Here is a 26,040-nt window from a genome sequence, read left to right as displayed (position 1 = left end):
TGTGAGGTATTTGTCTGGTCACGTGACAGTGATTGTGAGGCAAAGGGTTGAAAAGTATATGATTTAGAATATCTGTAAATACCTTTATCGGCTGTAACCGTATTTTAATATCTGCCCAGATTTTCATATCGATGCATCCCTGTCAATAATTGTAACAGCGTTGTTGTCAGTGCAAATTATTCCTTCTGAAGATCACGTGAATCTCAACAGAGAAGAAGTTGTGGAATAGATCATTTCTGTTGGCTAAAAAATAAAAGGGCAGCAGTGAAGCAAAAAATTACAAAGTTTAGTCTGTGGACTTTGTTCCTCAGAACTATTTAACATGCAGTAAAAAGATTCAGGAATCTTTAGATTTCACAAATAATAAGTAAGAAACAGCAAATTATTGAAGGCAGGGATTCCTCAGTACCAACACTTACCACAGACAATCAAAGTCTCCCCCTGAAGATACCTGGTCAAATTTCAACATAAACTCACCTCTCATTTGATCTTAATAATTATCTCCTAAGAAGCTGTGATAAAAAATAGATATTTTAAAGCAGATCTTTGGGGTCACAGATAAAGGTCATGGAAGTACAGCTCAATATGAAGTTTGATGCTCCCTATGGAGATAATGGATGTTAAAGAATGGTAAAAACAAAAGAGCAGATATTCCAGTTTTCATCACTAAGCTAATTTACAGCACATACTATCTGTTGGAAGTTTATGACTAATGTGTAATTATACTAAATGAAATGAATTCAATACAAAAAAATCTAATTAATTTCACCACAACCTATATTGGTGTGTTAAGAATCAGTTACACATTGAGCAAATTCAGTTTATCATAAAATGCTAGTTGGTAAAGTAATCTTAGTAGGCCTTTAGACTCCAGAATGTTTGGTATAAGACACAGTTTGCCTTAATTGATTGGTAGTTAAGAGGACAGAAGAAGAAGGACAGAAAGGAGAAGTAAAAAAAAAAAAAAAAAAAAATGATTGGGTCTACAGCACATTCTAGGGAAGAGACTTGGAACACTACACATTGTTATTGGCATTAACATCCTCATCTGGGGCTCTGATTCCTCTATAGCAGGGGTCTTCAATGTTTTCCAGGCCAAGTACCCCCAAACTGATGGCAAGATGTAGTGGGGATCCCTAATTATATATGTTATATGAAATTGTGTTATATCAAACGGGTCCTATAGTCCAGTCTATTACAGATGGATTAATGGGGATTGATGGGACAGGTGTTGTGAATGAAACGGTGCCCAGCTTGAAAGAGCTCCTATGTGTCGCTGAAGTTATGCATTGATGACTGAAAGACATCTTCTGCCTCAAGTACCTACAGTGTGCTGAATTATGCATAGTATCTTTGCTGTTCCTATAACTGCTCTTTTCTGGACCGCGAAGTCTGATGTATTTCCAGGGATCTGCTGTAACCACTCCTCAACTTTGGGGGTTACTGTAATCATCCCGAGTGCCCCAATGACCACGGTCACCAGTGATGACTTGACCCTCCAGGTTTTCTCCAGCTGTTCTCTGAGCCCCTGATATTTCTCTAGTTTCTCATGTTTATTTTTCCTTATGTTGCACTCACTTGGTATTACTATGTCAACCACAACGGCTTTCCTCTGCTTTTTCTCCACCACCACAATGTCCGGGTTGCTTTGCCATTACCATTTGGTCCGTCTGTATCTGGAAGTCCCACAGGATCTTTGCTTGATCATTCTCTACCATCTTTGGAGGTATTTCCAACTTTGCCTGTGGAGTTTCCAGCCCATACTCTGCAGTGATGTTCCTGTACACTATTCCAGCCACTTGGTTATGGCCTCCATGTAAGCTTTCCCTGCCAGCATCTTACACCCTGCAGTTATCTGCTGGATTCTTTCAGGGGTCTCTTTGCACAGTCTGCACCTGGGGTCTTGTCTGGTGTGGTAGATCTGGGCTTCTATTGCTCTGATGCTCAGGCCCTGCTCCTGTGCAGGAATGATGACTGCCTCTGTGCTGTCCTTCAGTCTGGATTTGTCCAGCCATTGGTAGGATTTCCTGATATCCACCACTTCGGTTATGTTTCTGTGTTTCATCCCGTGTATGGGCTTATCCTCTTCTGTTCCCCATTGTCTAAGACATTCACTGAGCATGTCGTCTGTTGGAGCCTTATCCTTGATGTACTTATGGATCTTGGATGTGTCATATTTTATTTTCCTATCTCAGAGGTCTGTTTATTCTGTCTTTTTCCAATGTATATCTAATCTTTGAGCCACTACCTGCAAGTATTTTCCTCTAGTTTATGTTGTTGTTGCTTGTACATATTTTTGTTGGAATAAATCAAAGATTCTTTTCATTTTTTTTTCTTTTCAGATGGAAAGCTGGAGGTGTTTCAGCAGAACAAACTGCTTACATCAATAGCAGTGTGGACCACGTTTGGGGAGTTAGCCATCCTGTACAACTGCACACGAACAGCATCAGTCCGAGGTGAAGAGTTGTCTTTGCAGATACACTGATTGTTGTTGATTTTTTTTTTTATGTTTATAGGTTGAAGTGATCACTGCCACACAGAGTGAGCCCTCTGGGGGTAGCACTGTGACAGGCTGGATCAAACATATTGTGTCCTAACAGAACAGTTTGGGCCATTTGGTTAGCAGACCTATTTCCAAATTGTCTATTTAAACCTGACCTTTCAAGTTTGAGGCTCTGAGCTCAAAGAAGTTCACCCAGAATCGACTCTTAACAACAAACATGGATTAAATAAGTATTAAGTCTTAAATGCAAATCTATTATTAAGAAAGATAAAAAAAATAGCTTTTAACCCTGTCTTCCCCATCTATAATTAGTTTTCTAGTGTTCTGTGCTTTCTAAATGCACTAAAACGGTTTAAACTTTTTATACTACAAATTTGACACACTTGACAAACTCAGGTATTTTACTGAGGTTTTATCTGATAGTTTTCTAATTTTTACATTCAAAATATTGAAAAGTGAGGGACTATCATGTTCAGACTCATGGAATCAATACTTTGTGAAGGTTACTGCACTGTTCATTGTGATTCCAGATAGTTTGTCTTCACTATCTTTGCACTTCTGGACATGGAAGTATTTACCCAATGTTATTTAAAGAACAGCTCAAACACAGCCAAATTTTACATTTTTCCAAAGATTGAAATGGGACATGGGTCTGTATATTGAGTGGCTCAAATGAAAATAAAAAAAGAGCATGCTTTGATGCAGCTGTATCTTCCCCAGTCTCAAAACGCAGCACTTCTAAAACCTATGTTTCACCTTTAATGATCCCAGGTTGATGATGCATAATTAATTTTCCGCATGTAAGCAAATAAGTTTTATTCGATCTCATCTAACCAGGGAACCTTCACCCTCATTTTATCTCCCTGGATGACCAGTGTTAAACTTTAAATTCACTTCCTCTAGCTATCCTCTCCCCTCTTTTTAATATAGGCCAGGTTTTTGGAGTTAGCTCAGGCATTTGGCTACTTCTCTGATAAACTCTCACCTTGCTTGAGCTGTCAATTTAAGCTGGGCATACACTGATATATTTTCAATTGTTGCACAGAGGTACAGCTCAAACTGTAGGGCAAAACTGTAGGGTTTAACAGTTCGCAGCTCAAGATGCATGTTCTCACACTGTGCAGCCCGACGCTCTGATGCGATCTACCTGCTCACATTGCACATCCAAAAACTACACGTCGGACTCAGCGCCGATAGATGGCGCTGGTTGGACTCGTCAATCTGGATGGAGAAGAAGCAGAACTCACTTGTTTGCACAGGCGTAGTGCTCGAGGTTCTGGTCAATCGGCTCGTAGAAACTCATAGCTCTGCTTCAGCAGCAGGGTTTGTCCATAAGCACCTTACGACAGCCGACTAATTTTCGAACATGTTTAATTTTCTCCCGATCTTATGATTCCCGATCGGGAGGTGGTTGTTAGAGTCTAATCGCCCCTCGTTACCCCCTGCATACTACACGACACAGGACGCACAATCAGGCTGAAACTGGGCCCATTTGGAAAATTCTTGCACGATTGTTAGTTTTTTCTCCAAACAATCTAACCGCTGAATTTAAATTGTGGTAAGAAAACACACTGGCAGTCTCCTAAAGGCAATTGGTTGGTGCTGATTTTGATGAAGGGAATTGGAGCAAAAGGGGATGAATTCAAATTCACTCAACTGGCATCAAGACAATTATTCTTATTGCCAGACAGGACACTGTTAAACATTTTTAAAAACGATTTAGTATGAGTTTTTATGTTGTTTGTGCTTTTTCTTGCTTCGTCCCATACTGTATTTCCTTTGCTGATTTTAACCAGGGTTCAGTGAATCCTATTATCTCTGATATTTCCTCAGCTCCATCAACTTGTCACTCGATCTTGCAACTTTCTTCTAAACACTGTTAAGTCTTGCTGAAGATACTAAGAAAACACAATTGCATTGTCTTATTGTATTTCAAGTGAATTACATCTAATTATCTTATTTCAAGAGTAGAAATACTTATTCCATTGGCAAACTATGTCATTTACTTAATCATATTTAAGACTTTTTACTTATTTCTAGATTGTTTTTCCAGTGTATTTTGTATCCATGACTGTAGAGCAGGATATGCAAGGTCAGGATGGCTGGTTTGTCCTAAATCATATCCTTAAGTAAACCTTTAAAATACTTATGAAAGTCATCTGACTTCCTCTGAGCTCTTTTTCTGACTTCTTAAAGCTCTGGGAAACTGGAAATGATGAATTGGTATGCTTTTTCCCTGGTTGTGTTGACACAAGCTTTACATGATACCCACAGTGCTGCATCCTGATTTCTTTTGACCTCCTTGACATGTGAGAAGTAAAACACCATGTACTGTAGATCTGTTCGTTTATGTTTGTATATATAACCAATTACTGGGGAACCTGTGGACCTTCAGGAAGGTGCGACCTCAATGTTCTGGGAGAACTGGAAAGACTCTGACAGTTTGGCTCAGCAGGATAACAGATCTAGCAGAAAAAGCGGTGGAACATTATCTCTGCTACTGATTCATGTCAAACTGTCACAGTCACTTCCTCCTTCCTGAGGCAATTTATGCTTCTTTTTATAGCTGTGAACAAAGTGAGGACGTGGGCTTTGGATCGGGAAGCGTTCCAAAATATCATGAGGAGGACGGCTGAGACACGACACGAGCAATACCGCAACTTCCTCCGAAGGTCAGACTCAAGGCTGAGCCAGAGAGTTAACGTCATCTGAAAAATACAGCTCTGAGAGGTTAAGTTGTGGCCAAAGGGTGCAATACATTCATCACAGCCATGCATTAAATCTTTAATTGGACTTTTAATTATCTTTTAAATCCCATCATCTTACCTAAACAGAACCATCCTTGTTCCAAAAACAACACTTTAAGTTTGATTTTGAAGTACAGCTAGATTGACGAGACAGATGTTATTGGCTTGAATTCAGTGGTCCAACACACCTGAATCAAATACTTCCTCAGGAGGTAGTTAGGTTTTAATGTCCCACTAATGGCCTTATTTAATTGTGCTATATTTAGATAGAGAAGTATAAACAAGTTGATTACTGTCTTTGAGGACTCATGTTTAACTGTCTGATTTTTTTTGGGCATCAAAATGGTGGCTAAAAAAGGCCTATGCTGAGGTTCCGCTTTCTAAGAGACATTTAACCAAATTCTGCTCATGTACGTATGTATTTGAATATCAGTTAGTCCAGTGAATCTGTCATACAAACGATTTTAATGCTGTTGAGTTGAAAATACTAGCTTCAATTGGTACATTTTAAAAGCCTCTAACATTTTTATTGTATAGCTGTCCCAGTCTGGAGCAAAGATGGTACAAATTAATCCTTGTCAGAATAGAATGAACAGCATTTCCTGTTTGCGATTTGTGTATGAGCACTCCTGACTTCTGTTTATGAAGCTGCAACTTTAAAATAAATCTATGGGTTAACTTAGAATGTGAAGCCTATTTTTTCTGTTCTCTCTTTTTGGTCAGTGTTTCACTCTTGGCTAATCTACCCGATGACAAGCTAAGCAAAATAGTGGACTGCCTGGAGGTGGTAAGTTATTCTGTCAAACTATCTCCATTTCTAGTTGAAGGACAATTTGACTTTTACATAAATTGCACAACTCTTTGGCAGCTCCTGGGACTCAGGAGCATTGCAGATAGCGGCTGTCAAAATATCATTACCATTTGGCCATATACCATTACTGCATGTCAGCATATTCATTCTAGCTCTAGTTGGCAAGAACCCCCAGATTTACCTTGTTGATGAACGGGGCCGATATTCCTGTCATCGCCGGGTGCTGTATATTGTTACCCTAATTATTTGACTAAGGCCCCAGAAAGTGTTTATTCAAATGGGGGACGAGTGATTTCTTAAAGATGTGCCAGTGACAGGCTTTTGGTGTGAGATGACACAAGTGTGTGAAATTGTGTGCGTAGCTGTGAAACAAGCTGGAGAGCCGGGTTATCTCCATCTTTTCCTGCAGAAGCATCATATTTCAGCTTCAAAAAGGCAAAAACGGAGCAGAACCTGTCAGCGTCGGGTCAAAAATCTGCTTTTCTCAGCATCTTTTCAGCACAAACTTCAAGGACATTTGTTACATTGGTTGATTATCCCACTACTCTCAAGTGTGGGTAAAATTCTTCTATTCAGACATTTGTTATTGAAGCATTCTGCCTGTCAGGGGGCCAACTGAAACCTGAGAAAGGAGCAGATGTTCACAGAGAATCACTACAATTCTCTGTGAACATTTAGAATTTCTTTTTTTTTTTTTGGAGAAGGAGAATTGTCAGTGAATGGAATCTGGTGTGTTTCACTTGTATCTGTGTGTATGAAAAGGCATCCTAACATTTAAGTAATCCCTGGGAGGTAATTTGAATTCTCAAAAAATAAATTTGATTTTTAACTTAGTTTTTATTTAAAAAAGTGTTTTGAAGATATGATGATTTCAGTAGAACGACCATAAATACATATGACCTGTTTCCTTAATATCTGCGTCTCCTTTTTGTTTGTTTTTTTCACAACAACGGGGTTTGTACACAGCGATTTTGTAGATTTCTCTTTCTAAACATGATTATTATCTCTGTCAATCCATTTCTCTATCTATCCAATTAAACTACCCAACTGTTAACCTGAATATATTTCTAATTCTGCCCTTTTACAAGTACGTTTATCTAACAAATGCAGAGCACCCTACAATATCTGATGTACAATAGACAAAAACAATAATTGTAATAATGAAACAATATGGCAATAGAATAAAACCTGACAGGCTGCAGCTGAGCTTAACAGATACCCAGTAAATTTTGAGATGGAAATGAACATTTCCATCTCATAAAGTGCAGCAATGATGAAATGTAAACAGTTTGGGAGAAAAAAACATGGTGCAAAACGCATTGATATGGAAGTTCAGAGCGTTAATATAAATGGTGCAAATATGCAGTTTTTTAGTTTGGTGTTATTAGTGTGATGCAGTCTGTGACTTGATTTAGAGTTTTTATTAACAGTTAAACAGTTGTAATGAAAATTTAATTATGGATAGTTGAATTCTTTTACAAATCAGAATAAGTAATTGCACCGAAATTTATAAAACTATATTTTTAAAGGAGATTGTAGTTTATTTTATAAACTACAACATTACAACATAACAATTGTAATATACGGCAGTTGACTTTTCATGTGGTGGAGTGCACAAAAACCTTTTTTAAAAATAGAGCTGAATGATTTTGCAAAAAATTCAAATGGCTATTTTTATTAACCAATATTGTGATTTTATTTTGATTTTTTCTTTGCACTAAACACAAGAATGTAAACATTTCTCTTTATGGTTTCATTGCTTTCATGATCTTAAAGGCTTGATTTTTCAGATTATATTCTCACAAGACTTTATTGTTTCTGTTGTTTGGAAAAGTCCTAACTTCTACTTACATGCATTGATCAGCATGCTAGCTGCAACTCTCTTCCTTTTTGTGTGGTGGGTAACTCACTTCAAACTTTTTACCACCACATTAAAGTAGAGATGCATCAATCCAGTTTTTTTCAATACCTGGGCTAAGCATATCTGATACAGATCAGATTCAACAGTTGAATAAAAATGAACCATATGATTCGGCATGTGAGCAAAGGTCGTAGCCTTGAAGTAAACATTGTTAATAAAGGAACAAATTAACAAAGATATAAATGTTCTTCATAGTATTTCCAAACAAATAAACAGCAAAATGACAGAAATAACAGTTCCATGTAAAGTGCACTGGATTGGATCTCCAATATCCGATATCAAATTGCTGTTATAAAAGGGAACAGTTTATCCAAACTTTGCTGTAACACACCCAAACTAAGGTAGTTTACCTTCTTTTCTTTAGTGATTCAGACAGTTGGTAAAGAAAGTTATAGTTTCCAGACTGTATCTTACCTCAGATTCTGATCACTGTTATCGGTAACTCTGCCAGCGTTAGCTGAGGTTTTCATGATGACACAACTTTTATATTAGTGATTGGCTGGAAACACTGATGGCATATGACAAATTACTCAAGTGCTGAGTGTTACCTGTCTGACAACTCTTTTACGTCCCATTTTTAAGCAAAAACATCAACACTGACAATCTTTAGTTACCCTGCAGAGAAAAACAGCTGCTGAAGATCTGTGTAGTCTTAAAATTGGTTTACCCACAATTGAGTGCCTCTAGAAGACCACAGAGACATGCTGTTAAAATAAAAGCTGAGGCTAATCGATGGAAAGTCAGTTAAAATAACTGAGCTGCAGTCAAACCTAATATAGACACAGGAAGTAAAGTGTGAGTGTCGATGTACACCTCTGACATAAGCAAACCAAATAAGTGGAATTCAGTAGTAGAGATTAAACAAAGATGGCGGACGTTAATGCTGTGGATGCTCAGATTACACTATATTAGGAAATATCCACTTTTATGTTTCTTATTGATGATGTATTTTTCTTCTAGGAAAATTTAGCTTATTTAAAATTCTGAGTTTGCAGTCTGTTACAAAAAACCCAAGACAGAGCTCAGATGCTGTCCATCCACTGAACAGCTTCTGTATCATCCGGACAGGCTCTATAAACAAAACCTTGGCATGTTGTCTCCGCTGTCACAGCCTGGCGTTAAACTAGGCTCTCCTGAAGCGTAAACGGGAGGTAAACAATTGAGGACGCCCAAGGAAAATGCCACTTGTGTCAAGAGCTTTGACAGTAAACACCGGGGAATGTTTACACAGGGTTGCTATGATTTTGTTTCGACAGTGTCCCATAAAGTCAAAAGGATTACATCAGTGGACCATGTTCTCACCTGCTCCAAGTTGGCATTGATCCCAGAGTGTATTTCATTCTGGTCACCATATTTCTGCTTTTTGCACACTTTTACTTTTACTTCAGATGTTTTACAAAGAAAATGAATCTGTTGATTTGGCTCGCCCGTTTAGATAGACAAATTATAGGTACTGACTCCAAAAGAAAAAAAGTATTTGAGACAAAAAGAAAGGGACAGAGAGTTAATGTCTCAATGTCAGTCAGTTTTATGAGTGACCTTAAATAAAACTAAACATTAAAACAACTCAAGAAGGACTCAACTTTTTTTCCCAGCTGTAGATTTTAACAAAAGGGAAGTGTGACTGATCTTTTTACCTTATCAGGAGGTAAAATAACACTTTTCATTATGGGGTCACATGTTACTTGTTACTACGACTTCAACAGTACTCTAAAATGTTTTCACCAACTCTCTACTTGTCTCATTAAGTCTGTCTTCCTGATTTTGGTGTTTACACATGAAATAGCTCTTTGATAGATGGTTTCCATATACAGCTAAGGTCAGGCTGCAGCTGCATTTCACACAAAACAGAGGTGGATGGAGGAGTTCCAGAAACTGCTGTTTTACCAAAGTACCACATTCTTGCACATACCTGAGTTCATTAACAGTTAAATGTACTTCTTCAATACATACAGTGTAACAGTAATGTTATGATAGTGGAGATTAAACTTTAATTCTTAAACAGTATTCTAAATGTAATTAACAGATGAACATCTCAGGTTAAAGCTCAGGCTACTCGTCATCCATTTTGTTACCTACATGTCTTAAAGCCACACAATGGTTTATGTTAATAACAATAAAATCTTATTGTATATAATTTACAATTCCATCAGTCTATATACCAGTAAGGACACATTATTACAACCTGCCTAAATGTGCATTAGTACTCCATGCCATGTGACACAAACCTCTTCAAAACCCTAAACGTTGATGCTATGGTTTGTGGCACTAAGATGTTTTCAGCTGATATTTTAAGTCCTGCAGGTTGAGAGGAGGGTCTTAAGATGCCAGACACGATTTTATTGGATCTGGCGAACTCTGGGCCAAGTCAACACCACAGACTCAGTGTTGTGCTCCTCAAATGATTCCTGAGCCGTTCATGTTTTGTGGCAGGTACAGTAGTATCCATTTCCAACATGAGAGGTCTAAAACTATACATATATGGAACAGGTGGTCTAGGGTGTATGCTTACACGTTGTCTATCAGATGCAGAAATAACACCTTTGAGCAATTTCAGTTGCATTAGATCATCTGTTAGATCAGGCCACACAGGCCAACATATGCTCTCCACCTTGGAGATCTTCTGACCCAGTAACCTAGCCATCTTGATTTTTCCCTGTTCAAATTTACTCAGATCTCACATTCATGAATTTTCTTGGATCCAAAATACAGTTTTAACCTTGATTTATTTTCCTTCAGTGTTTCAGACTGTGTGTCTGATATACAAGGAAATTGCCTTCATAATCTGTTACAGAATCATCTGCATAAAGGAGGATCTTTATATTTATATGCATAAAAATTTCTTAATTTAAATGTATTGTTATTGACAAAAACAAGCAACCCTCCAAATACTCTGTTTATATACGCTTACATCTAAATAGTCCTATCATGAAATGTGTTTATTTGCAGGATACTGCATGTAGAATAATTGAGCTTTGCATTTGCACAGTTGTTATATTTCCCTTAAACAACCACAGAAGAACTGTTGCACTTCATTTTATTCAGACGAAAACTAAAAACAACAATTGTGGAAGTGTGACATGATCCAGGATGTTTTGATGATCCAGAATGGGCCAGTGCCTGGTTTTGACAGTGGTAGAGGAATTATTGCTTTTTATCATTGTGCTACAGGTCTAAAACCTCATGCTGCTCCTTTTCCTGTTTCATAGAACGAGAAACTGCTCAGAAATCAACATCCGTCAAAGTTCTGTGCAGCCCAGCACTGCTGCCTTTTCCTCCAATCATTTTGTCAGTCAAGTCATATCTGAACAGTTGCTCAGATGGTGGCTGTTTGGATAAATGGTCAGCTTTAAAATATATAGTTGAGGACTTCCCTACTTAGAGCTCTGTATTTATTTAGCAGCTAATTTAACTGATTTTAAGAAGTAAAAAAGAGAACAAGTTTGAGATTAGTAGCAGCGATTAGTAGCAGTGAATTGATCACTGTAATAGAATAAGATTTTAGTTCTGTTGTCAGCTGGAAAGGTTTTATACCTTGGATCTTTTGTTCCTTTTGGTGCATGTTTGTTTAAACTGATCAAATGTTTCTGTCCCTCTACTGTAAAACCCCAAAATGGACCACCACCAAATAACTCTCATATGGGCTGATATAAATACTTACTGTTGTTACTAATTACCTTAAGTTAGCAGCTATGTGGATACAGCAACACTGTTGGCTAAGCTCCAGTTACTATCCCACAGGGGATCAGCTACCAGGAATTATCATGACAGAATCAGTGGTTAAATCAATGAGATGCTGTAGTTCTGACAACTTTATAACCCCCTTGCTCTCTACCCCTTTCCCCTCAGGAGTACTATGACAAAGGAGAATATGTCATCCGGCAGGGAGAGGAGGGCAGTACCTTTTACATCATTGCTCAAGGAAAGGTAAACTGTTTCACATTATCCAACAACTAATACCTAGAGCCACCAGTGTTCAACACATGAGACATTTTAACCTAAACTTTATGGAAACTTTGAGATCCATCTATCCATTTTCTCCGGCAGTCTATGGGCGAGAGGCAGGGTACACCCTGGACAGGTCGCCTGTCACAGGCCAATGAAGAGACACACAACCATGCATGCACACACACACTCATACTCATTCTGCAATGGTAGTGAGGACCATGTATTGACTCCCATTGACTTCCATTTAATTTTAGTCATTTTCAACCCTTTGTATGCCCTAACACTAAAACTAACCCTAAACCATTACAAATGCATACCTCACCCTAACCCTAACCAATGGACTCCTTAGCCCTAAACATAACCATTAGCAAAATAGCATTTGAGGACTGGCTAAAATGTCCTCACTTTGCAACAACTGGTCCTCATTTTGATGTTGAAATTGGAAAAATGGTCCTCACAGAAGCCAATTAACCTAACAGTCATGTTTTTAGACTGTGGGAGGAAGTCAGAGTACCTGGATTGAACCCACACATGCACAGAGCGAACAGGCAAACTCCATGCAGAAAGACCCCGAGTGGGGAATCAAACCTAGAATATTCTTGCCTCTGACACTTTTTATGTTTTGTACGGTGACCTTGAGTGTCCAGAAAGGCGCCTTTTTAAATAAAATGTATTATTATTATTATTCAAGGCAACAGTGTTCCCCACTGCGACAACGTGCAGCCCGGAAACTTTGAGATGTGTCGTATTTTAAATTATAAATCTGCTTTCCTCCATTTTTCATCTCAGTAATAAAAGATCAGTCAATCAGTGTCTCTGCACAATTTACTGGGATGCTGATTGTTTGAATAAAAGAGATTTCAATTCTACCTTATCTTTCAAACTACGATGAGCTGTTAAAGCTATTCTAGCCTCTTATCCTGTTTGCTTAAGAAAAAAATACAGCAACATTGGATTTTCTAGTTTACAGATTTATATTTTATTTGTTGCTTTTGATTATTTTTGCAAACACAGACCTATGAAGCAAGTGGTACTTGATCAATACAAAAACAGGGACATGTTGAAGGCAGAGTTACAGCAAATTCATCATTTTAATTGCTGCAGCATCACTTTAAATATAGCCACTTAATTTATTATGGTATTACTTATGGATTTGTGTACTGTGTTTGAAATATATCCTAACAAGCAGAAATAAGAGTAAGAAGTTGATTGAAATGATTCAAGCTAATTTTCTTCTTAGATGAGCTGCTTGTTTTGTCCTTCAAACTGTATGAGAGTGTGGGGAGGATCGGGTCCGTGACCCACTCCCCTCCTCTGTCTGATCAGTCAGAAACCTGATACCAATCTGGAAAGGCTGGAGCTGTCCACAGGGGATTTTTTAAAGGCCATTATAAGTCCATGTGAAACAGCAGCCCCTAAACTCTAAGCTTACCAAGCTAGGGTGAGATGTCTGTTGTTTGGGAGGAAGGGCGCTTATGCAGGAAATGGCTCCCTCACCCCCCTTGGTGCCCTCTGACCAGTGAGGGAATAAACTCCAAGAGTGCCCGCAATCAGGAAAAACAGGGGAAGTGAGGGGTCACTCAGGTCAAATGGGACACTTAGCTAAAACACACACAGGCCATTAAGTCTGTGATGTCATTGCGGCATATCTTAAATGGTAACGATGCCACAAGTGGGCTGTTTGACCTCAACTGGGGTGGGCCACTGTTTTTTTTTAAAGCCTACCAAATTATAGAGAACTTTCACAACATCCAGCCTGCTAAAGTGTTTTTACTGAGGAGTGCTTACAGAGTGCAATTAGAAAAGCAACAAGCAAAGTAAAAAAATAAATAAAAAATAAATTCCTCTGAGCAAAATCCTCCTAAGATTGATGTGTGTATTTGGATAGGATGTTGAGAAAATACAGAGTTCATCAGTGGTGCTTAATCATGCATAGGCCATCATGGTCAAATTACTGTTATTGAATATGTCAGTTTTCTAGGTTTAACATACTTTTTCTGTTTTTACAATGCATGTAAAATATTCTGACAAAATAGAAAGCACCTGTAAAAAGCTGAACTAGACACTTAAATGTGCTTCCTGCAGGTGAATGTGACCCAAATCAACGAGGCCCACAAGTTGCCTCAGATCATCAACACGCTGCAGAAGGGGGACTACTTTGGAGAAAAAGCACTCATAAGGTAAACATGCAATGTAATAAAAACAAAGTCCATAAAGGCCCAGATGTGGATACGTTTTAACAAAAAAAAAATGTTTTAATTAAAATGGAAGAAATTAAAAAAAGAAAAGATCACTCAAATGAGTCATTCTGGTCAGATGACTTTATAAAATGCAGAGCTGGATAAAATACTAGTGGTAGATTTAAACATGAATTCTTATTTTGTTCTAGACTTTTTTTCTAATTTTTTTTTCTTCCCAATAAATACATATGTTAAAGTAAAATAGATGATTAGACAGAGTGAGAGTTAGAGATGCAGATATTTTAACCACTGATGTTTGAGCTCTAGGTTGACTGTCTCCAAGCCATGATGCATGTCACTGCGGACTGAAATTCTGAAACTATATGAAACATATAAGAACAAATACTTGAATCTGTCCAAGTTTATGAATCTTTTATTTGTTTGATTCATGTGCAACTTTTCTTTGAGTTATTTGGTGTTGATGATTCAAAACAGACATAAATATCCCTTGGGATACATCAAGGCTTTATTCTTTGGCAACTTTTAGTTAAGCATACATATGAACAAACTAGCTTAGATTTCTACATATTCCTAGTACAAAACAGCATCTAGGCTGATGGCTGTCAACTTTATATTCATGTTTGTGTATCCAAAATCTCAATAAAAATATTGGTATAATGTGTCCTAACTACCTGTTTCATGACGGAACTTTCTTCAATCTAACGTCTTATTTTAGAGTTTGGTAGTCCTGTAAAAAAAATCTTTAGTGGTAACGTAGACTCAGCTCCCTCTTCTTAGAAATGCCAGCTTAGAATGTGCTGCAAACCCATCTTTTGCTGTTTTCTGTTTTTGGTTGTGTCAGGAATTTATGATGTTTTGTGTTTTGTTGCCCTTTTATTGTCAGCATTTAAATAGACCTAGATGAACTTAAAATACTTATTTAATCATTTTGTTTATTTTAATTGGGAATCGGTTCTCCTCTCTGTTAGGTTGCATAACTATTTTGTACATACAACTTCGACCACTACAACAGAGTAAAGGTTCCTCCAACTTAAATACTGAATTAGGGAGACTCTGTAGTCAATTGATTAATCAGCTTAGTGCTGCTTGAAAAGTATAACCAGGATTACAGCATTTCTGCTTAAATAGGACTCAGAATAATTGGAGTGTTGTATTTGAAATAGGCTTGATCAGTGGTTTTCAAAGTGTGCGGTGCAGCCCTCTTGGGGACTGTTAGGGGGAACGATTTTGCGAAAAATAAATTTTTTTCAATGCCATCTAATATGTTTTCAATAAATATGATATTTATTAATATGTAATAACAGAAAACACTGAAGATTTAAAACTGAACTCTGAAGCTAACTTTATAAAAAAAATTGTTTCCCACCTTGGCTTTTAGAAATAACGTTGTGAACCTGGCTTTTACAGTAAACTCTAAAGATGCTCAAAAGAAAAAGTAAAGCACATGTACAAGTGGACAAGAGCATGCCTATGGACTAACATACATTAAGTCCAGTCCTACCACTACATACACAATTGTTTTATAATAATATAATGCAGTGTTGAAAAACAAAAAAAAAATCACATACTAAACAAACATAATGATAATTGGATAGAGATAAAGTAAGAAAAACATTCTCAAAGGTTGTTTTTATTGTTTTTTTGGGGAGGAGAATGTGTGTTATTTTCTTAAGAAGTAAGGGGCTCTGGCCAAACTTTAATGCTGTTTGCAGGGTCAGGGTATAAAAATATTACTATAATGTGATGTCTGTGTAGAAAAAAAATCAGAAAGGCAGCTGTAGCTCATCTAACCTGCTGCTGCCATGGTCTGACCAACACAAGCAAAATGGATCACGCCTTAAATCACCTCACTGGATCCCTAATAGGCAGAGGATAGACTTTTGAATGTTTTTATTTTAGAAGGATTTTATTATCCAGGAATTATGTGGTATTTTTAAGGACACACAGCTTGTTGTACTGCATATTTTTGATTGAGGGTTTAACAGAAAAAAGGCAGAAAGTATTTACATTTCCATTGAACAGCTGGTGGTGAAGAAATATGTCTGTCTATTTGTGCCAAACCTTATGTTTCTGCTCCACATGTTTGTTAGCGATGATGTCAGGTCAGCCAATATCATCGCAGACGAGAACGGGTTGGAGTGCCTTGTAATCGACAGAGAGTGAGTAGTTTTACATTGTTGTTTTACAATTTGGTTTCATGTTGTAAAACAAATATGAAGCACTTTTTTGGCTTAGGTTTGCTTCCTATACTTGTACAATGGTGCAAAAAATCATAAATACCAGCAGTGTGTAATGTAATGTAAATGTAATGTGAAAATGGAAGACATTCACTACCCTTGTGGTTCACTCAACATGCGGTTGTTGTTTCAACAGGACATTTGATCACACAGTGGGTAACTTCAATGAGCTGCAGAAACACCTTGAAGGCTACGTGGCAACACTTGATCAAGATGATAAGAAGAGATATACTAAGTAAGCCCAGAATTTAATGCTTAGGCCAACTAACCAAAGGAAAACAAATGTAAACATTAAAGAGGTGAATAAAACAGGAGGCTTTATTTTTCATAATTTGGATTGTTCTTACACTTTTGATTAAAAGCAGCCCTATTCCCTCTCTGGGTTATTTATCCAGGAAGTCTGTTTCCCGACACCAGAGTCAGCCGCTGTCTCCTGATTTCGTCCAGCTGAAGGAAATGGTGTCAGTATTCTCTTCATCCAGGCCCTTTGATCACCTTGAAGTAATTTCTACCCTGGGGGTTGGCGGGTTTGGACGCGTTCAACTGGTAAGCTCTGAGCTGATCTGATTGTGGGCAAAGTTACAGAAAGTCTGGAGTCGTCCTTCATGTGCAATTTTATTAGTTTTCCTTTTGACTGCTGTTAATGCAGTTTTACATTAAGGATAGTAGTCTTTTAACACAGGCAGGATATGAACTGAAATAAATTAAAGTAAACTAAACTAAGCTAAACTAAACTAGTTGTTCTTTCATATATGTTTTGACAGAAGGCCTGGCCTGGTTATGAATACAACGCAACTTGCAACAGTCATAATCATGGCTGCATAATTTAATAACAATATTTACTGCTATGTTGTAGCAAGACATTTTATAATTGTATCAATGTGATGAAGCCTCATTATCAAAACTTCTAATTTGTTATTGTAATAATAAAAAAAAGCGCTCAAACTCTTACTCATAAACAAAACCTAAACAAATCACTTTCAAATATATATTTTTTATTTTCATAACTATTTGACTCCGATCTATGAAGTTAAATGATTCTTTTTAAAATACAAAAGATGCACACAGGGTTTGACATTAGTTTGTTGAAAAGATTATATTTGATAATGTATTTCAAACAAAGCAGCTAAATCCATAGCCTAAGCTCTGTATGCTGTAAAAACACCCAGGCTACATATTAGTTTGTGTAATGATATTCTTTTTTGTCAAAATAAAATCATTAAAGGGTTAAAGTCTTCTTGGTAACACAGAATCACATTGGAATTTTTAAAAGGTATAGAATATTAAGATTCTATTAATCTTACCTGTCCGAAAAGGGCAATGAAGATAGAGCATCTATAGAGAAAAAGTTCATCTTTACATGGGAGAGACGGTGCTTGTTTGACTTCAGGGAAAATCTTTCTTTTATTATTAATTCTTCAGTTTTGGAAAAGGAATGAGCTCTAATGTGGTATTCTACTCTTTAACAATCATGTGTAGGTGAAGGTGAAGGGGGAGGACATGACCTTTGCACTGAAGATGATCAAAAAGAAGCATGTTGTGGACAACAGGCAGGAAGAACACATCCACTCCGAGAGGAGAATCCTCGCCGAGGCTCGCTCCTCTTTTATTGTCAAGTCAGTGTTCCCGCTCGGCCTGCTAAGCCATTTTATCTTCCATGCGGAAACTGTGCTCCATCAATCTGGGAAAACAGTCCCGCTCTGATTAGTTTTTGATGAGATGATAGTCGAGGCCCAGAGCAGATTACATATTTTTCTGTGGTTTGGAAAGGCAAATAATATGAGGTCTGTTGAGAAAATGAACAGAATCATCATGATATATTGGAACTGGGGCTTTTATCTGCCTACTGTTTGATTAAAAACTTTGACAACTTGTTTTTATAATCTTTAATTAAAATGTTTGTGTTTTTTTGTATTTGGTTATTTTAAAAGGGGTCATGTATCGAGCTGGAACATAGCTAAATGTTTGTAGTCAAACATTTATTTTCTTCAACTAATAGTTACTATCATCAATTCTGGAATGAATTCACCGATTGTTTTAGTAAGTTGAATGAGTTAAAGCAAATATTTTTAATTAAAGCTCAGAAATTAAAAAACTAAGGGACTTTTGTTTTCTATGAAGCTTAAACATCCTCGTTTTTATTTCTCCAGGCTGTATCGCACTTTCAGGGATAACAAATACGTGTACATGCTTCTAGAGGCCTGTTTAGGTGGAGAGATTTGGAGTCTCCTCAGAGACAGGTGAACGAGCCACACGTTTCTTATAAATTGCCTCTTTAAAACCTTTTTTGTTCTGTTCAAATTCAACCTAAAATATCGGAAGAAAAAGTATCTGTTTTTTAACCTTAGCTTCCTTTTCTTTAGGGGGAGCTTCGATGAGCCCACTGCCAAATTCTGTGTCGGTTGTGTGACCGAGGCGTTTGAGTATCTTCATCGTAAAGGTGTCCTCTACAGAGATTTAAAGCCTGAGAATCTAATGCTTGACTCAGAGGGATACATCAAACTGGTAAATTGTGATTTATTTTTCTGAGATTCACTTTCTCGTTGGTCGGTTTCCTAAGTAAAAAGCTTAAAATAATACATATCCATTTAAATGCTCATTAAGCACTATTCAAGACATGTTTATCCACCAACCTAGCAGGCTTGGCTGTATTAATCTGAATGGAGAGGATTGGTTTCTTTGTGTGAGAGTGGGAAGAAGACTGTTGAAAGACAACCATAAGAAGGCCTATTTGGTGTTTGCTTTAAGTCCTTTAATGGGCGATGAAAACGTGAACAATGCTGCTCTGATCAGATCAGACCCGCGGTCAGCTCTCTGGCCTACATACATTTATGTACAGGACACTTAGAATGTTGATCACCTTGAACACACCATCCCTAAAGTTGGCCCAAATTTGCTTCTGCAAGGGCAGGGAAATCACCAAAGTGGATGTAATTATGGATGGAGTTAAATACAAAAAAAAAAAAATCTTGAAGACTGGGACCTGGTTCACCAACCAATCAAAATGATTTGAATGGCCTAGTCAAAGTCAAGCCAAAACTAAGTTTAATATCTTTACTGAAGACAAACTTAAGACTCACTTTGTGTCGGTCTACTACATAAAATTCCAATAAAAATACATCTGAGTTTTGGGTGGTGTTAATAAATAAAAAAGGCAAGGGGTATGAAAACTTAGTTTAAAGAATAGTTGTAAATTTTAATGACTTGATGATAAAGTTAGCTGATCGTGGTCATATGAATAAAAAGGAACAAAAGTTGTAGTAAAGGTTGTAAAAATCTGTAAAGTAAATTTCATCCGTTGCTTTAGGTTTAAACAGGGAAATGTTTAACAGAAAGCATTTGTGTCCCCAAACTAAAAGTATGTCATCATTTTTGAGACTTTTGAAAGTTTTAAAGGATTTTTCTTATCTCGTCATCTAAATTAAGATGTTTTTGTCCTAAAGACTAATTAAATAAAGTTAAAACTCACTGATGATCCTTTCCTTCCCAGGTTGACTTTGGTTTTGCAAAAAAGATAAGATCCGGCCAGAAGACCTGGACTTTCTGTGGCACCCCTGAGTATGTGGCCCCTGAAATCATCCTCAACAAGGGCCACAACTTTAGTGTGGACTTCTGGGCCCTTGGTATCCTGGTGTTTGAGCTTCTAACTGGCAGGTCAGTGCAGGTGGTCATTCATAATCTTCAATAAAACTTCTGTTTGTTGAAAAGTGCAGAAACAATTATTGATCTATTTTTGGGGAACACTATAGTCCTCCATTCTCAGGAAGTGACCAGATGATGACATATACATTCATACTGAAAGGAATAGAGAAGATGGACTTTCCAAAGAAGATCACCAGAAGACCTGAGGACCTCATTCGAAAGCTGTGCAGGTAGGAAAGGTTAATCATTCTGTTTTTCTTCCCTGGGTCGGAACAGTGGTGGTTATCCCACAGAAAAAGGAGGTTTATGATCAGGAGATGTGGCTGAACTTAGCGATTCTTTTAGCTAAAAAGGGAGTTCATTTGCTGTGGCTTTAAATTACATTACAGGAGGAACCCTGCAGAGCGACTAGGGAACCTTAAAAATGGAATAACTGATATCAAGAAACACAGGTAAGAAGAAAAACACACTAAGTTTGGTGCTAAAAGGAAACCGTATAGGCCCGAAGTTAATGATTACTTACTTGTTCTTTGGTGTAAATAATAATTTGGTCTAATAATTTCTTACTCACTTTATGTTATTGTTGAAAACAAAAGCAGATGCAATAAAATATGTAAAAATGCTCATAAAGTTTTACTTCCTTTATGATGTGGGGAGTGGCAGCCTAGTGGTTAGGGTAAAAAGCTTGGAACCCTAAGGGTCTGAGTTCGAGCCCCAGTCCCACAGACTGCCACTCTGGGTCTCTGAGCAAACACCTTTATTTATTTATTTTTTTTCTCAAGGTGGTTTAATGGATTCAACTGGGACGGGCTAAAGGCGAGGACATTACAGTCCCCACTAAAGAGAGATGTAAGTTTTGATTTGATCCAAACATGGATGTTGTAGTAGTGTTTGTAGAGATGGTCTGAGATCTTCTTTGTATAATTGTACACTATATAATTATATTACAATTATCTTAATATAAAAATAATACTGTTTAACTTTAGAAGGATCTTAGAGCAAATAGGGAGTCTTTGAGCAAACTGAAACCATTTTTGATGCCAGTGTTTATTAAGAACCTACTGAGTAAATATGCAGTATAAAAAAAACAAGTAAGCATTATATTTTATTCTGCTTTACTCTGCGATAGCAGAAGGGGAATATTCCCTTTTAACAGGAAGAAACCTCCAGCAGGATCAGGCTCAGTGTGAGCGGCCTTCTGCCGAAGCCGACTGGGGTTCAAGGAGACAAAAACAGACACACATAAAGAACATAGAAACACTGATCTATGAATACTTTCTTTGTTAGAAAAAGTAGAAAACTGTAATCTAGCAGCACAAGTGTCTCTGAAAGAAGTTGAGCTGATGAGCTGTGAGGCAGTTTTCACTGTTAAATCTAAGTCTATAGCTCTGTCTTCTATAACCAAAGGTATTGATGGCAGCAGCCCAGCTAGTATTTCTCCCCAGGATGGTGTCACAGCCAGATAGAAACAGACACAGGAAGCTATAATGATGAGAAAAAGCAGAGAGAGCAAAATGTGAGGGGTTGAGCTAACAAATACTGCAGAGTGAAAGAATAGAGATAGAATGAAACATACTGTAATGAGGAAAAGGGGTCCCTATGTCCTCCAGCAGTTTAAGCCTATAGCAGCATAACATTAGAGAAAGCTTAGGATAACCTGAGCCACTCTAACTATAAGCTTTATCTTTTGTTTTACATCATTTGTTAACTTGTAACAATATCTGAGCATAAACAGCTCTGACGTAAAAAGAGTGAAGGGGATCATAACTCTGGGGTGGTCTTAAAACGGTACTATAATTTAGAAGCTAAAACTAATCAATGTATTGCTGCAGGGATGTATTTCAGAATCCTGTGTACAAAAGAACTAAAAAAGATTTACAGGTTTGTCTGCTCTTACTTGCAGTCTGAGAAGTTACTACATTAGGTTTGCCTCCACCAATATATAGTATCAGAATTACAACATTCTAATAAACTACCAATTTTTATTTTATGTTTAATTTAGGCTGTTATTTCATCTTGCATATTTCAGGAATTCAGATGTTATACAAAGAAAGACAATTCTGACCGCTTTTTCTATTGCCTTTCTGATCCCCTCTTTAGCTCAGCGGACCGACTGACCACACTTACTTCGACAAGTATCCTCCAGATGAGGAAAGTCCTCCTGATGAGCTTTCTGGTTGGGACATGGACTTTTAAGGATGTATTTTTTGCGGTAACTTTTTTGTGTCTGTTTCCTAAACCTGACTGGACCTCTGACAGATTTAAGACTGATATATATAAGCCTGACACTGTACTGGTGTTGTGTTTGTAATTAACAGAAATACCCATGTTTAAAGTAGTTTTAAGCTTCTCCACAATATGCTGCAGGTAAACATTACAGAGGTGAATTGTGCTGAAGTCTATGAATCTAATGAACAATCTGAGCCTACATTTTTATTTTAGAAATTAGTGCCACTAATGTCTCAATAATTAAATCAGTTTATTTAGATAATGCCAATTAGGTCCTTAGTTTTTTTAGAGGTCGTTCTGGGCTCTTCAAAAAAAGTTTTTGATTAGAAATTGAAACTCATTTGATCATTCATCAAATCATGAAATGATTCCCCACTTTTTCACGTTTTCTCCTGTTAGATGCCGACTCGCACTTTGATTCACTGGAATCCCATTGCCTTTCCTAACTCCATGTCAATGGCTAATTTTCTCAGTTGTAAATAACTATAGATTTAGGAATGGTTTGTTGCTTTGTGCTGTCAGAGATCTTCCTTTAAAGCTCTTTATTATTTTTACATTATACCCAATAACAAGCTCTGGTGTGGAAAAGGGAAACTGAAGTATGAAATTATAATTTAACATTTATGACAATGGTGAAGGTCGGTTTGGATCGTTTATTTTCTCTTAATCAAATCAACATCTGAAAACTGTGTTTTTGTGTTTATGCTGCCATTATAAAAGGTATGATGATCTGAAAAGTATAATAGTTGCAAAAAAGTTCAAACACTAGAAATCTGTAAGAGGTACTTTAAAGCACCAAGATGTGTGTGGAAATGTTGAAGGGTAACTCTGCATCTTCAGAGAAGCCTAGCTGAAAATCTGTGGTGGTAAAAAGCATCAGGTCTTGATTGTTTTAAATGCATTATCCTCCCGACCAACAGGACTTATAAACACACATTTTTTAAATGTTTTAATGCCTCTTCTGCTGACAATTTAAAGACATTGATTCATGTTGCAAGGTGTCTGAGCTGAAGAAATATTAAAAGTTAACTCTGTGGTAGTCGACTTCCTCTGCTGACTTCTGCTTAGTGTGAGTGTCGATGATCTGTGGCACAAAACCTTCAGGGTTTAATGGGGCCGTGTCAGTTAGGAGCACACACCTATAATCTGAATTGTCCTTTTGGGTGTTTGTACCTATCATTGTAAGTTTTTATAGCCCTATTTTCCTTCACATTACCCATGAAGTTATTACATAATTTCAACCTTCTTATTCTATATATTTGTCTTTGGAATAATGACCAGGATGTACAGTCTGTGAATACCTGAGGAACAGCTTTTCTGCAAAGAGTTATTTCTGATTTAAGTCATAATAAAGAAACTTGTAAAAAATTCTAAAAACATAATAAGATTAATCATTTCTGTTTGTTTCTTCTATCATAGCCTGCAACAACCAACAAACTCTAATGAGCTTAATGAACTGTTGGTTTGGCAGAAATGCAGTAAAGTTGTTCCTCTTATTTTATAACTGTGGTACAATTTACCACCACGGTGGCCTGTTTCAGTTGATTCTTGCCAAAGTTGTCAAAGCACAACTAAAATCTGGAAATATACATTGTTTAATAAAAATGTCCAAGGAATCCCTAATTTTCTTCATCAGTTGCTATAATGGTTTCGTTTTGTACTTTTTTAAGCATCCAAAGTTTACTTTAAGCACATAAGAAGATAATGCCTGTGTTTTCTAGTACTGTTTTACCAGCCTTAGACAGTTGCCTTCACTGCAACTGTGGCTGCTGCCGTTTCATGACGTTATCCATGAGCTGCTGCAGTATGGGATCACACCACTTCTGGCATTTGGGGTGTTCTTAATGAAGGGTTAAAGCCGGGCGTACACTGTGCAATTTTTTTCAGTCGTTTCGTGCAGCTACTGCTCACAATGTAGGACTAACCGCAGGGTTTATTCGTACAGTGTGAGTTCACAGCTCACGATTTATGTTCGGCCCGACGCTCTGATGTGATCTACCTGCTCACACTGTACGACTAAAAACCATGTCGGACTCAGCTCCGCAGTGAGATGGAGCTGTGAGTAGATGGGGAAATATTAAGCTCACTAGAGCGAAACGCGCTGCCTTGGCAATTTGTGCTGAAAGCCCTAAAAAGGAAAGGCGACGACGTATTTGGAAAAAGACATGGCTGAGCAAATGTGGCTACCACGGTCTGTCAATTTTACAGACAGAACTGCATTTCACTCATAGCATCCCTGCCATGTTTCTGTGTTTACATCTGAGAGGAAGAATAAAATGAAAAATCCTTCTTTGCGCATGCGCCCTGAGCGACTTTCCCACGACGGTCACGATTCCTGATCGGGAGGTGGTCGTGAGATGCCGATCGCCCCTCGTAACCCCCTGTACACTACACGATCACAACGCATGATCATTGTGAAAGTCAGCCCAATTGAAAGATTCTTGCACGACTGGAAAATCGCACTGTGTACGCCCGGCTTAACAAAGACCCTCTCTCTAGCTGAAAAACACATTTCATAACTGAGAGATTAGCTAAAAAAAAAAAAAAAACTACTGTAGGTGTGGAGATTAGCTGCTAAAAGAGACCCTTTATCTCACCTTTGAGCAGAACTGATGTGCTCCACTGTACCTCCCATCACTGACTGGAGAAAGTGGGTATGTTGTTTACTGGGCAGGAGCAAAGTGGTCAAGGTAGTTGCTTCCTCATGGTAGTCAATCCCTCCTCTATGTAGGTTAGGTGTACGAATTACAGACTCAGAAATTTTTATTTTACATTATATAGGCTGTTTGAATTTGTTTTGTTCTCCATTTTATTTTAAATTAACTTTTATTTTTGTGCCACAGAAGCTAATCCATTCCCATCTCACTTTATCCCAAAAATCTTCCTCTGTCGCACAAACCTGCTGCTGGTCTTTCTTCACTACATCCATGAATCTTTGTTCTGCTCATCTTCCCTGGCAGCGCTACATAGAGCGTAGTCTTCTGCTCATCTCCACACAATCTCAACCTTCTCATCTGTGTTAAAGAGTTAGAATAGAAGTAGATGCCTAAAGGCTAGTAAGAGCCACCTGTCTGAGTTCAATAAACAGTATTAGTGTGCAATGATCTAGGGGTTGGTGTAAAAAGGGAGTGTCTTAGTGTCAAATTAAGTCAAATCTTGGGTCACCGTCTAATTTACCACCTGGTGTCTATGATGATAAAAAAGATGTGAATTCAAAGAGGCCAAATTTACATTTGGCTGCAACAAAAGCCATTTGGGAAGATCATGGTGACTTATGTGACTGAAGCCCAAAATATTCTGGCATTCCTAAAAAAAAGATGGATGTTGAAAGAATTATGTTGTTTTTTTCTAAATAGATTTAGAAAAATCAACTTACAACAATGTTCTTGGTGTCTTCCAGTTTCTAAATAGAAAAAGAAACATTGAGTGTTGTAAATCTTGCATAATTTTATTCATTTCTTTGAATGCTTTAGGAGAAATATTGGAGCTTTGAGTTGGGAGACCTTTTCAACAGTTCATCACACTTTGTTTCATATCAGTAGTGACATATTTGTCCATCAGCGACCACCAGCAGTGCTCCCCAGCTTCAGCTCTCCAAGCCACGCCATTACAAGATATGAATTATACAGTAAATAAATAGATGCATGGTAAAGTCTTTTCCATATACAAATATATTTTATGAAGCTTATTGTACAAGCATTTATTCTTTATACTTAACATTTACAAGATAGCTTGAGCTGAAGAATGAATAGGTTCTTAAAAACAGATGATATACTGTCCTGTTTTTTATTTATGTGTTAA

General features: G+C 37.4%; 1 protein-coding gene across 1 annotated transcript in view; it reads left to right on the top strand.

The window, feature by feature from the left end:
* prkg2 (protein kinase cGMP-dependent 2) overlaps nt 1-23,061 on the top strand; it is a 31,598-nt gene extending 8,537 nt beyond the window's left edge. The window contains exons 4-19 of the mRNA XM_038288134.1: nt 2,343-2,456; nt 5,070-5,175; nt 5,974-6,037; nt 11,832-11,909; nt 14,016-14,110; nt 16,222-16,290; nt 16,505-16,603; nt 16,764-16,914; nt 17,848-17,984; nt 18,519-18,608; nt 18,732-18,873; nt 19,859-20,022; nt 20,118-20,240; nt 20,400-20,462; nt 20,793-20,859; nt 22,111-23,061. Of these exons, the coding sequence (XP_038144062.1) occupies nt 2,343-2,456; nt 5,070-5,175; nt 5,974-6,037; nt 11,832-11,909; nt 14,016-14,110; nt 16,222-16,290; nt 16,505-16,603; nt 16,764-16,914; nt 17,848-17,984; nt 18,519-18,608; nt 18,732-18,873; nt 19,859-20,022; nt 20,118-20,240; nt 20,400-20,462; nt 20,793-20,859; nt 22,111-22,206 (1,658 nt within the window). The 3' untranslated portion in view covers nt 22,207-23,061. The remainder of the gene's footprint in view (nt 1-2,342; nt 2,457-5,069; nt 5,176-5,973; nt 6,038-11,831; nt 11,910-14,015; nt 14,111-16,221; nt 16,291-16,504; nt 16,604-16,763; nt 16,915-17,847; nt 17,985-18,518; nt 18,609-18,731; nt 18,874-19,858; nt 20,023-20,117; nt 20,241-20,399; nt 20,463-20,792; nt 20,860-22,110) is intronic.
* Nucleotides 23,062-26,040: the final 2,979 nt, after the last annotated feature.

Source organism: Cyprinodon tularosa, unplaced genomic scaffold, assembly GCF_016077235.1.
Source record: "Cyprinodon tularosa strain WSP-4 unplaced genomic scaffold, ASM1607723v1 ctg249, whole genome shotgun sequence".
NCBI lineage: Eukaryota > Metazoa > Chordata > Actinopteri > Cyprinodontiformes > Cyprinodontidae > Cyprinodon > Cyprinodon tularosa.
This window is presented reverse-complemented; position numbering and strand designations above follow the sequence as displayed.